General features: G+C 41.8%; 1 protein-coding gene across 2 annotated transcripts; it reads left to right on the forward strand.

Moving 5' to 3' along the window:
- The first annotated feature begins 1,405 nt into the window (after positions 1 to 1,405).
- LOC117962658 (butyrophilin subfamily 1 member A1-like) lies at positions 1,406 to 12,324 on the forward strand. Of its 2 annotated transcripts, XM_059020147.1 has the most exons (11): positions 1,408 to 1,581; positions 2,782 to 2,898; positions 3,746 to 4,087; positions 4,623 to 4,904; positions 5,568 to 5,666; positions 6,549 to 6,614; positions 7,754 to 7,780; positions 7,940 to 7,963; positions 9,326 to 9,352; positions 10,604 to 10,630; positions 10,929 to 12,324. In XM_059020147.1, exons 2-11 carry the CDS (start codon positions 2,811 to 2,813, stop codon positions 11,456 to 11,458), a joined length of 1,512 nt encoding a protein of 503 aa, XP_058876130.1. In that variant the 5' UTR covers positions 1,408 to 1,581; positions 2,782 to 2,810; the 3' UTR covers positions 11,459 to 12,324. The 2 variants fall into 2 exon arrangements, with proteins under 2 accessions (XP_058876131.1, XP_058876130.1); XM_059020148.1 differs by lacking the exon at positions 5,568 to 5,666 and having other exon boundaries at positions 1,406 to 1,581.
- The last annotated feature ends 37 nt before the right edge of the window (positions 12,325 to 12,361 follow it).

Here is a 12,361-nt window from a genome sequence, read left to right on the forward strand (position 1 = left end):
GAGTTATTCAAAAATGTAATTAGATTACAGTGAAGCGTTACTCACTGATTCATCACTTTGAGCTGCTTATCCTACATAAAACTTTACTAATTCAACCAATATTAACTCACAGTGACTGAACTAGTTGCATTCCCACCTCAAGTTGATTAATGTCTACAGTAACACATGCAGAACCAGCACACTCCTCTCAATGAGACCATTAAGAAACACTTCACATTTTAACCCTACTTATCAATCAATCTATCTATCTATTTTATATAGCGCCTTTCATAGTGGACCACCATCACAAAGCACTTTACAAGATACAGTAACAACAAGAAAATCCATAATACTTTAAATACAGAGAAATACATAATACATGCTATAGAAAATAAATGTATAATACATTAAATACAGTGGAAAGTGCATAATACATGTATGTGACATGTGAACCAACCCTCGTTTCAACATGGAAGACACTGGAAATGTGTGTCTTTACATTAGTATTATTTATTTCTTAGAAGACACCCTTATCCAGGGCGACTTACAATTGTTACAAGATATAACATTATTTGTACATACAATTCCCCATTTATACAGTTGGGTTTTTACTGGAGCAATCTAGGTAAAGTACCTTGCTCAAGGGTACAGCAGCAGTGTCCCCCACCTGGGATTGAACCCACGACCCTCCGGTCAAGAGTCTAGCACCCTAACCACTACTTCACACTGCCTTGGTTCTCACTTCTAAACATATACAAAATCAAGAAACATATTAAGCAAACGAACCAGGACATGTCTGTTTGTTTGTCGCCTCGCCTAGTGCTTTATACACCCCGGCATTAAAATACTAATCACTGGAAAATTAACTTAGGCGGGGCGAAATGTTTACTTTATACTGTTTGGCTAGACTTAACCTGCTCTCTTTCTCTCTCAACACATCTTCCCTTTTTCCCCTCCCTCACTCCGTCCCTCCCTCCGTCCCTCCACTCTTCTCTCTCCCCTCCTCCCCTCTTCTGGTTGCATTCTCCACATTTTTCCCCTCCTACAACCTTACCAAACCTGTTTTATTGAGCCACGCCCAACAGGGACAGAGATTCGGAAGAATGAAAGACAACGCAGAGCAGTGGAATCCAGATTATAGAGTTTATCGTGTTGGAATGTATCCGTTTTTTTCCCTGTCTGGAGTCTCCTGATTTTTTTTAAAATTTAAACTCGTGTAGAAGGGAGCTGATCAGGAGCACTGAGGGAGTAGAGCATGTGAATGTTTATTATTATTATTATTATTATTATTATTATTATTATTATTATTATTATTATTATTATTATTATTATTATTATTATTAATCAGTCATTCAGCAGACGCTTTTCTCCAAAGCGACTTCCAGAGACTAGGGGGGTGAATTATGCATCATCAACAACTGCTGCTGCTGCTGCAGAGTCACTTCCAATAGGAGCTCGTTTGTTTGACGTCTCATCCGAAGGACGGAGCACAAGGAGGTTCAGTGACTTGCTCAGGGTCACACACACGCCGAGCCGGTTGATTTGAATCTCCTGGTATCAAGACCCCTTGTCTTTAACCGTTGGAGCACCAAGTGAAAGCAAGTAAGTTTTCTTTCAAATATGTTAACTGGGAGACAACATTATTTAGACTGGTGGACCGGTTTGTGACGCATTTGGAAAGTTAAAGATGGGTCACATTGTGTTATTTCTGCTACAGAGAGAGAGAGAGAGAGAGAGAGAGAGAGAGAGAGAGAGGGAGGAGGAGGAAAGTGGCATTGCAGAGTATAGTTCGGTGATTGATCGTGTCAAAATATTCCCCAAACTGTACGTGCAGGTAACTGTTTTGCATATCTTAATGTGTCTTTGGAGAAAATACGATCGATCGCTATTTAGCTTCAGAATCACACATTAAACAAAAGGCTACTACAGAGGCTGCTGAACAGAACGTAAAATAAACAACAGCTGTCAGAAACCAAACTGGAAAGTCAGCCCAGACAAAAAGTATCCCTGTCTGCAAGTTAAATCAGTACTACAACGATCCAGCACAGCCACCTCGCTTCAACCTGCAGCTCGCTTTTTCGCAGTTGAAATTTTAGACCCGAATAGCCAATTTTACCTTGGTTTAACTCGGTACTAATAAAATCAGTTATTGGATGGAACAAATAACGTGCTGCATATATTGCTTTTATCAAAGTATGCCAGATGCCCTCGGGTAACCGAGTTTTGGGGCAGTTTCTAATCGATTTCCAAGTACCCCTATTTTTAGGCTTTACAGTGTTCTGAAATACGGTCTACTTCGGTTTATTTAATGTTTAAACAGATCCGCGAAATCCTAATTTTATTCCGCAACCGACCCGTGTAAAATACGTACATTTACCGCGATTTAAGTAGACCCCTACGCACAGGTATTTCCTTCACTCAGTAAGAAATATACAACTCGAAAATGTCTGTGCTTTATTACACGTTGCTGTGCTTTTACTATGGGAAACGTTTATAAGGGTTAGTTTACCGTTTTTATATGCTTTAGCACACCTCTCTGTGCTTTACAATGCTTCTCTATGCTTTACCACACCTCTCTGTGCTTTACAATGCTTCCCTATGCTTTACCAGACCTCTCTGTGCTTTACAATGCTTCCCTATGCTTTACCAGACCTCTCTGTGCTTTACAATGCTTCCCTATGCTTTACCAGACCTATCTGTGCTTTACAATGCTTCCCTATGCTTTATTCCACTTTGCTGTGCTTGTACTGTGGGACATGTATAAGAGAGGGTGTCACTATTCAGTCTCTGCTTTTTTCACAGAAGTCGGGGAAACAGAAACATTTCTTGTGATGTTTTACATGAGAATGAAGACAAGATCCCAAGGACAGATTTTCCTCATTGTCTTGAGTTTTCTACCAGCGGCTTCTACAAACAGAGGTGGGAAAAACTGCAGGCATTGAAATTTGAGAGAGATTGAAACAATATCTCGCTGATATACAGTACCGGTACCAAGGGTACAGCTGAGCTTATGAGACAGATTGCTGCTCATTGAAATCCTCAGCCTCTTATAGAGGAGATGATTATCTATTCAGGGATGCCAAGATATTTATTGAGCGAGGAGTCCGAGTGAAGTTACCCAACAACAAACTCCCTGTCCCCAGCTGCGCCACTTTCCTACAAACAGGTGAACGTTTCAGGGGTGGATCATTCTCCTTGAGAGATTCAAATATTTGTTTAAAGAGTGGATGATTCTCTCTTCAGCATTGTTAGTTGTTTTGGTATTTTTTAAAAGGTACTGTGCGGTTTAGTTTTGAATTCAATATATATCATTGTAGCTCAAAGCTCCATTACTCGCCAAGCATACAAGTTTTATAATCCCACCCTTTCCAACCCGGATACATTTTCAACATGTTTGAAATATTTGCAATCTTGATAGATTCTCACACAGATATCTGAAGTGGACGGTTTATTCTGACTTGCAACCCTACAGCTAATTCCAGAAAGATTTGCATCACCTAGAAATTAAGGATTGAGACATCATTAAAAAAAATGTATATGAACATAATCTACATCTTATATTTAACATCATGCAACCAAAGAAAAACTACAAAAATGATATCGTGTAAAAAGTCTACAAAGCGCTGGTGTGCAATTTAACAGGTCAGCGTAACATTATCCAGCAGGTTTCATTCGACTCCACGAAGCAAAATCATTTCATTCTATAGGGTGATGATGCAAAGCTTTTGGCTAGAGCTGTACTGTAAAGTTTTTTTATTCTCTCCAGAAACTGTTATTGGTGCCGCTCAGCCCATCATCGCTGAAGCCAGACAACAGACCACCCTGCCCTGCCTCTTAACCCCAGCAGTCAGCACCCTTCACCTGGAAGTGAGATGGTTCAGAAACAGCTTTGCAAGCCCCGTCCATTTATATAAAGATCTGAGTGACCAGACAGCGACGCAGGACAGTGGCTATCACGGGAGGACCAGCCTCTTCGAATCGGAGCTGGCGAAAGGAAACCTCTCTTTGATCTTGAAAAATCTCCGGCCGTCCGACAGCGGCGTCTATTCCTGCTTCGCCTCTGACGGAACCTGGAGCGCCGAGGCAAAGACGGAACTCGTGATCAGAGGTCAGGACTTGAGGCTTAGGGGTGCAGTGGCTGGTGTGTCTAACTATCTGTGTGTGTCTCATTGTCTCTATTCCCTGACAGTCTATCTGTGTGTGTCTCACTGTCTCTATTCCCTGACAGCTGTGGGGACCCAGCCCTCAATCTCTATGGACTCTACACAAGGAGAGCAGACCTGGCTGGTGTGTCTATCTCTGTGGGTCTCCCTATCTCTATTCCCTGACAGTCTATCTGTGTGTGTCTCACTGTCTCTATTCCCTGACAGCCTATCTGTGTGTGTCTCACTGTCTCTATTCCCTGACAGCCTATCTGTGTGTGTCTCACTGTCTCTATTCCCTGACAGTCTATCTGTGTGTGTCTCACTGTCTCTATTCCCTGACAGTCTATCTGTGTGTGTCTCACTGTCTCTATTTCCTGACAGTCTATCTGTGTGTGTCTCACTGTCTCTATTCCCTGACAGTCTATCTGTGTGTGTCTCACTGTCTCTATTCCCTGACAGCCTATCTGTGTGTGTCTCACTGTCTCTATTCCCTGTCAGCTGTGGGGACCCAGCCCTCAATCTCTGTGGACTCTACACAAGGACAGCAGACCCGGCTGGTGTGCAGATCAGAGGGGTGGAGCCCTGAACCTGAAGTGATCTGGAGAGACAGGGATGGAAACGATGTGACATCACTGTCCAGCACAACCGTGGAGAGGAACACACAGGGCTACCTCCGGATCCGCAGTTACATTGAAGCGGAGACGCAGAGCGAAGGGTTCTCTTGCCTGGTTCGGATTAAACAGCCACATCCAGAACCGGATACGAAACTTCAGTTACCCAGTGAGCGGCGTTTTGCTAGGTCTAGGAATTCAATTGATATCTGTTAAGCCATTCGCGTCTCTCAGTCACACACTGAGAAACGTGTTCAGAGTAAAATTTCATTTATGTGTTTTTTTTTTCTGTGAAACAACTAAATACGATCTTTAAAAATTTCTGATGGACGCTAAAAAAAAAATACCTGGACTTGACAATCTCTGTAGTAGAAGTTATTATTATTATTTGTTTATTTAGCAGACGCCTTTATCCAAGGCGACTTACAGAGACTCGGGTGTGTGAACTATGCATCAGCTGCAGAGTCACTTACAACTACGTCTCACCCGAAAGACGGAGCACAAGGAGGTGAAGTGACTTGCTCAGGGTCACACAATGAGTCAGTGGCTGAGGTGGGATTTGAACCGGGGACCTCCTGGTTACAAGCCCTTTTCTTTAACCACTGGACCACACAGCCTCATAGAAGTGCACAGAATGTCTTTTTCTGAGATCCATTGGGGGGGGGGGGGTGACTATTTTAAAAGTCTGCCTTACTGTTTTAAATACCTTTACGCAAAACCAGCCCGACTCTGTCGGACCAACGACAGCCCAACAAGTCGAAGAGCTTTCGACTTCCACAAAGAACACTAGCAAACTTTACTTCAGATGCAAAACTGATCTTTTCTTTTCCAGGTAGTTTTCTCCCAGGTATCTCGGGGTGGGTCGTGGCTACCTCAGTGATAATCGCTCTTGGTATTGCAGCCGTCCCTCCTTTACTGATCCAGTGGAAAGGTATGCGAGCGTCATTAACCCTTTAATGCCCAGGCATCTTGAAAATGAGAAACAAACTGCTTTATTTAACTAGATTCCGTTTCTTGTACAAAAACTTTTTTCTGTTTCTGTCTGGCATCACGTGTTCTGCATATAGAAAAATGCTGGCTTGCGAGGTTGGGTTTAAATAATAATAATAATAATAATAATAATAATAATAATAATAATAATAATAATAATAATAATAATAAGGCTAAGCATTGTTATCCTATGGGATGTATAAATAGGGTTAAATTGGCAGAATAGTGCCAAGTACGTGTGTAAGACATCAATGAGCAATTGATTTATTTTGTAGAAACGCAGAGACAGAATTAATATAAAGGTAAGTGGAGTTTTAAAGCGATATCGAACTCAAAACAATAGTGTCTGTAATTACTGTGTATTAACATAGTAGACATTTACTAAATACATGTGTGCTTACACATTATCTCAATGTTAACAACACTGTAATGATGCGTAAACACACACAGGAGGCTGTGTGGTCCAGTGGTTAAAGAAAAGGGCTTGCAACCAGGAAGGTCCAAATCCCACCTCCGCCACTGACTCATTGTGTGACCCTGAGCAAGTCACTTCACCTCCTTGTGCTCCGTCTTTCGGGTGAGACGTAGTTGTAAGTGACTCTGCAGCTGATGCACAGCTCACACACCCTAGTCTCTGTGAGTCGCCTTGGATAAAGGCGTCTGCTAAATAAACAAATAATAACATGTACTTACTCAGTAACTGCTATCAAACACACAGCAATTAGAGACACTGAATGGAAGTTGTTACTGAGATATTATTCATCATCATTATTATTTTTTTCCTTATTTGATTGCTAATTGCATTGGCCTCTGTTTCCTGCAGTGAATGAGAGCTCCTTATATCCACCAGAGAGCGAGACCATCACAGCAGATACAATGGAGCCAACGTGTAGGTATTTATAATGTCACTGCAGGGCAAATTACAAATGCATTTACATATACAGCACCCATCCTTCATGCCACAGCCTCCCAGAGCGCTGTATGCAAAGATCAAAATGAGAGAGAGAGAGAGAGAGAGGGGGAGAGAGAGAGGGACAAAGAGAGAGACAGAGAGAGAGAGGGGGACAGAGAGAGAGAGGGACAGAGGGAGAGAGGGAGAGAGGGAGAGAGGGAAGGGGAGAGAGGGAGACACAGAGAGAGACAGAGAGAGGGGGACAGAGAGAGAGAGGGACAGAGAGAGAGAGATTTATTTTCTGATGTCTCAATCCTAAAATCAATGCAAAGCTTTTGACTAGAGGGGGAGAGGGGGAGAGAGGGGGAGAGGAGGAGAGGAGGAGAGGGGGAGAGGGGGAGAGGGGGGGAGAGAGGGAGAGGGGGAGAGGGGGAGAGGGGGAGAGAGGGGGAGGGGGAGGGGGAGGGGGAGGAGGGGGGGAGGAGAGAGGGACAGAGAGAGATTTATTTTCTGATGTCTCAGAAGAGGGGGGAGAGGGCGGGGAGAGGGGGAGAGAGGGAGAGAGACACAGAGAGAGAGAGAGACACAGAGGAGTGTACGATACGCTCCAGCGATAACCGGTTTACAGAAAAGCGCATTCAAAAAAACAATTTCAATTGAGACTTTCAAAAGAGAATCCGACGTTTCAACCTGCCTGATAATGTCTAGAATCGAGTTCCACAAACGAGGCGAGCGACAGTGTAGAAGCTCCGGCTGATTTAAGACTAAAAAATCCGCATTTTCTGATCTATAGAGAGTCGGTCGTTCTTGAAGACAGGATGGTCCTAATCCACGCCTTATACAAGTCATTACAGCGACTTTAAAATCAATTAGGGAACTCACTGGAAACCAATGGAAGACGAGAGTGAGAAAGAGGGTCTGGCAGTTCTGAACAAGATAAAGTCTTCTAAGTTTCAAATATATACGATGAATAAAATACTGCCGTCTTTGCGAAGTTGTGAACAGAACTCCACACAAAGTAAAGACGTGGATACATGTGCGGAAGACGATAAACTCTCAGTGGCATGTTCCTGTGTTTCTGATCAAACACCTGGCTCTTCACACAGAGTTATCAAACATCTTTTTTTTTCTTACAGATGTTGGGAAGCCTGTCTCTAAATCAGGTACTGTTTTGGTTTATAAGATGTGTGTTTGGTTTTTTTTAAGCTCTGATGAAGAGTGACTGTGTTGCTGCAGCTTTAAAGGCTGCTGCATGGATTTAAATACCATTGCAATCATGACTTGGTGTAACATTGAGTATCACGTCTTTGTTTCTGTTTTAGATTGTAAGCTGATCTGCGGTCCAGGTATGAATATTATATTATATTCAATACTGCTGTTGAAAAATCCTACAAACCAGCTCTACAGCTACAGCTAAAAGTTGTGTATCACCTAGAATTGCAATTATATATATAGTAATATATAGTATATATATAGTAATATTATACAGTAATATTTCATGTTAGGTTTCGAAACATTGCATTTTTCAGTTTGTCAGTTTTTTTTTCTTCTGTTAAGTATATAGGAAACTGCAAACAGGTGTGGAATTCAATATGTGAACAAGGGAACATTATTCAGCAGCTTTCATTGGACTCTATGAAGCTGAGGGAGTTCATTCTATATAGAGGGGGTGGAATTCAATATGTTAACAAGGGAACATTATTCAGCAGCTTTCACTGGACTCTATGAAGCTGAGGGAGTTCATTCTATATAGAGGGGGTGGAATTCAATATGTTAACAAGGGAACATTATTCAGCTTTCATTGGACTCTATGAAGCTGAGGGAGTTCATTCTATATAGAGGGGGTGGAATTCAATATGTTAACAAGGGAACATTATTCAGCAGCTTTCATTGGACTCTATGAAGCTGAGGGAGTTCATTCTATATAGAGGGGGTGGAATTCAATATGTTAACAAGGGAACATTATTCAGCAGCTTTCACTGGACTCTATGAAGCTGAGGGAGTTCATTCTATATAGAGGGGGTGGAATTCAATATGTTAACAAGGGAACATTATTCAGCAGCTTTCACTGGACTCTATGAAGCTGAGGGAGTTCATTCTATATAGAGGGGGTGGAATTCAATATGTTAACAAGGGAACATTATTCAGCAGCTTTCATTGGACTCTATGAAGCTGAGGGAGTTCATTCTATATAGAGGGGGTGGAATTCAATATGTTAACAAGGGAACATTATTCAGCAGCTTTCATTGGACTCTATGAAGCTGAGGGAGTTCATTCTATATAGAGGGTGTGGAATTCAATATGTTAACAAGGGAACATTATTCAGCAGCTTTCATTGGACTCTATGAAGCTGAGGGAGTTCATTCTATATAGAGGGTGTGGAATTCAATATGTTAACAAGGGAACATTATTCAGCAGCTTTCATTGGACTCTATGAAGCTGAGGGAGTTCATTCTATATAGAGGGGGTGGAATTCAATATGTTAACAAGGGAACATTATTCAGCAGCTTTCATTGGACTATGAAGCTGAGGGAGTTCATTCTATATAGAGGGGGTGGAACTCAATATGTTAACAAGGGAACATTATTCAGCAGCTTTCATTGTAATCCCAGCTTTGCTCACAAGCACAGTGCAGTGATGTTTTAAGATAGATGACTGTACATATCGGTGAGTTCACAGTCAGTAACCCAGCTGTCTTCTTTTCACAGATGGAGAGACGCCCATTGCTAAATCAGGTAGGTACGCTGTGTGGGACGCTGTGCAAATACAGTGACATCCCCAAACAGCAAGCCTTTATTAGCATTGTCTACAGTGGCTTAGACCTTCAATAAAATACAGGTGCAGCAGGGACAGTGGACAGATAGATACACACATAGAGATAAAGAGATAGATAGATAGATGGATAGATAGATAGAGATAGAGATACATGCATACAGAGAGATAGAGATACATGCATACAGAGAGATAGATAGACAGACACAGATACATGCATACATACACAGATAAACAGACAGACAGACAGACAGATCGATACATACATACAAAGATAGAAACACACACAGATAGATAGATAGATAGACAGAGTGGTAGCGTGGCTGTGTACAGTGTTGTAGCTGTGTACACACACACACACACACACACACACACACACACATAGTTCCAGGCATTGTTTACAGGTCAACCCTTTTTACTCTCCAAACAAAACAAAGAAACCTTACCTCGTCGGAGATCTAAACACTCTTTGGTTTGTTAACCCTCACTGTCACTGGGACGGCTAAACCCTGTACCTGGAATTATTGTATGACTTGTATTGTAACACTTGAATGTATTTGTATTTGCTTGCGATTGTAAGTCGCCCTGGATAAGGGCGTCTGCTAAGAAATAAATAATAATAATAATAATAATAATAATAATAATAATAATAATAATAATAATAATAATAATAATATATTGTCCACTCACCGCAGCTCTTTCTCCATTACCTCAGACGTTAGGGTTAGACCCAGCTGTTGTCCCGAGTCCTATAACTCAGGGTTTCCCAACCCTGGTCCTGGGACCCCCCCTGTGTCTGCTGGTTTTCATTCCAACTGAGCTCTCAATTATTTACTCAAACCCTTAATTGAACTAATAATGTGCTGAATTTGACTTTTTTAATTGTTCTCAGCTCCTAAAAAGCCAATTTTCAAGTTGCTTCTAAAATTGTATTTAACTTGAAATCTCCCAAATGTTTAAAAGCTGAAAACAATAAAAAAAGGTCAAGTTAAGAGAATTAATAAGGGTTGAATTAAGTAATTGAGAACGCAATTGGAATGAAAACCAGCAGACACAGGTATAATGTATCGGACTGATGCCCTCTACTGGGCAGTCCGCTGTTACTGCACCTTTCATTTTCCACAGGGATATTTCGGGTTTATCTCTTTGTAAAATTACACGACAAATGATTGATATGCTAATGTAAGCAAGATTTCTGTGATTCTATGTTTCAGAATGGAAGCGTATCTGCAGCTCAGCAGGTAAGTCCATCTTGATTTGATTTCTTTTATCTTATATAAACGTTTGCTATCCTATTCTAATCACCTGGCGAACAGAACCATTAGTCCAGGGGGAGGGGAGGGGAGGGGGGGAGGGCTAAAATTAGCCTTTCCCCTCCTGGTCTTTATTTATTCCAAAACCCTGTTCTAAAATCTTTAACTGAACCCATTAACCTCGCAGGATTTCTAATGAAGAATCTGCACCCACACTGTGCTTATTAAAAGGTGTTTGAAATTTTAAAATCCTACCTCTTCCTCCTCCTTCTCCTCTCCTTCACAGTTGACGTGACTCTGGATCCCAACACAGCCCACCCTCTCCTCATCCTCTCCGGGGATGGGAAACGCGTCCGATGGGAAGTGGAACAGCAGGACCTCCCCGACAATCCCGAGAGATTCGACTGGTGGCGCTCTGTGCTGGGGAAAGAGGGATTCACCTCCGGGAGGCACTACTGGGAGGTGGAGGTGGGGGAGAACCACCGCTGGATCTTGGGAGTGTCCCGGGAGTCGATCCACAGGAAGGGGGTGATGAGGTGGAGCCCAGGGGAGGGGTACTGGGCCGTGGGGAGAGACGGAGAGCCGTTCCTGGCTCTCACAGATCCTCCAGCCCCTCTACCATTGAGACAGGCTCTCAGGAAGGTGGGCGTGTATCTGGACTATGATAAGAAGCAGCTCTCTTTTTACAACACGGAGACCAGATCTCTTGTCTGCACTTTATCAGACAACTTCTCGGGCAAACTCTACCCGGTCTTCTTTACTTTAGATGTGAAAACGGATCTGGTTATTGTGCCCCCTGTTAGCACTGTTCAGTAAAACAGCGGATTCATGGGGTGATAAAGATGTAGTCAAAAGTTTTGCATCACCTAGAATTTTAGGATTGAGACAATCTTTAAAAAAAAAAGAAAAAAAACTATATGAACATAATTTAGATATTTTATTTAATATGGGCAGCAGTGTGGAGTAGTGGTTAGGGCTCTGAACTCTTGACCGGAGGGTCGTGGTTCAATCCCAGGTGGGGGACACTGCTGCTGTACCCTTGAACAAGGTACTTTACCTAGATTGCTCCAGTAAAAACCCAACTGTATAAATGGGGAATTGTATGTAAAAAATAATGTGATATCTTGTAACAATTGTAAGTCGCCCTGGATAAGGGCGTCTGCTAAGAAATAATAATAATAATAATAACTGCTAATTCCCTTATTAAAAAGCAAGACCAGATTCCCCCCCCCCCCCCCAAAAAAAAAGGGGGCACCAGGGCAATTCATCCATTAAATAATGTTGAAATCGAGACTGGCAAAAATGAAATCAATGATCAATCTCTATTGGTTGATGGATCAAAAACATCCCTAAAAATGCATTTTCTTTTTTCCTGTGAATATTTTACATCCATTGCCATTTTACCTCCATTTGTTTTATTTCTTACATAACTGTGAAGGTTTTTAAAATAGTAATTTGTAAGCAAAAAAAAAAACATTTATGTATTAATGCTGAACTCTGTTATAACATGCCTTCTCTTCTAATAAAACAGAACAGCTTTCTACCCTGCTTGCATTTTGTAAGTCTAGTGGTTTTCAAAGTGTCTCAATGTCTTACAGTGTGGAAATGAATGTCCTTCAGATTACTTTTTCACTGCTATGTGGTGGACAGTAATTGGGAGGCTTGTTGTTCCAGGGGTTAAAGAAAAGGGGTCTTGATACTGACTCCCTGTGTGTGTGT

The sequence above is a fragment of the Acipenser ruthenus genome, unplaced genomic scaffold (assembly GCF_902713425.1).
Source record: "Acipenser ruthenus unplaced genomic scaffold, fAciRut3.2 maternal haplotype, whole genome shotgun sequence".
Classification (NCBI taxonomy): domain Eukaryota; kingdom Metazoa; phylum Chordata; class Actinopteri; order Acipenseriformes; family Acipenseridae; genus Acipenser; species Acipenser ruthenus.

Coding starts and splice junctions, on each gene's coding strand:
- LOC117962658 (XM_059020147.1), top strand. CDS start 2,811: ATGTTTTACATGAGAATGAAGACAAGATCCCAAGGACAGATTTTCCTC. Junction 9,353..10,603: donor GACGCCCATTGCTAAATCAG/GTAGGTACGCTG, acceptor TCTATGTTTCAG/AATGGAAGCGTATCTGCAGC. Junction 10,631..10,928: donor GCGTATCTGCAGCTCAGCAG/GTAAGTCCATCT, acceptor TCTCCTTCACAG/TTGACGTGACTCTGGATCCC.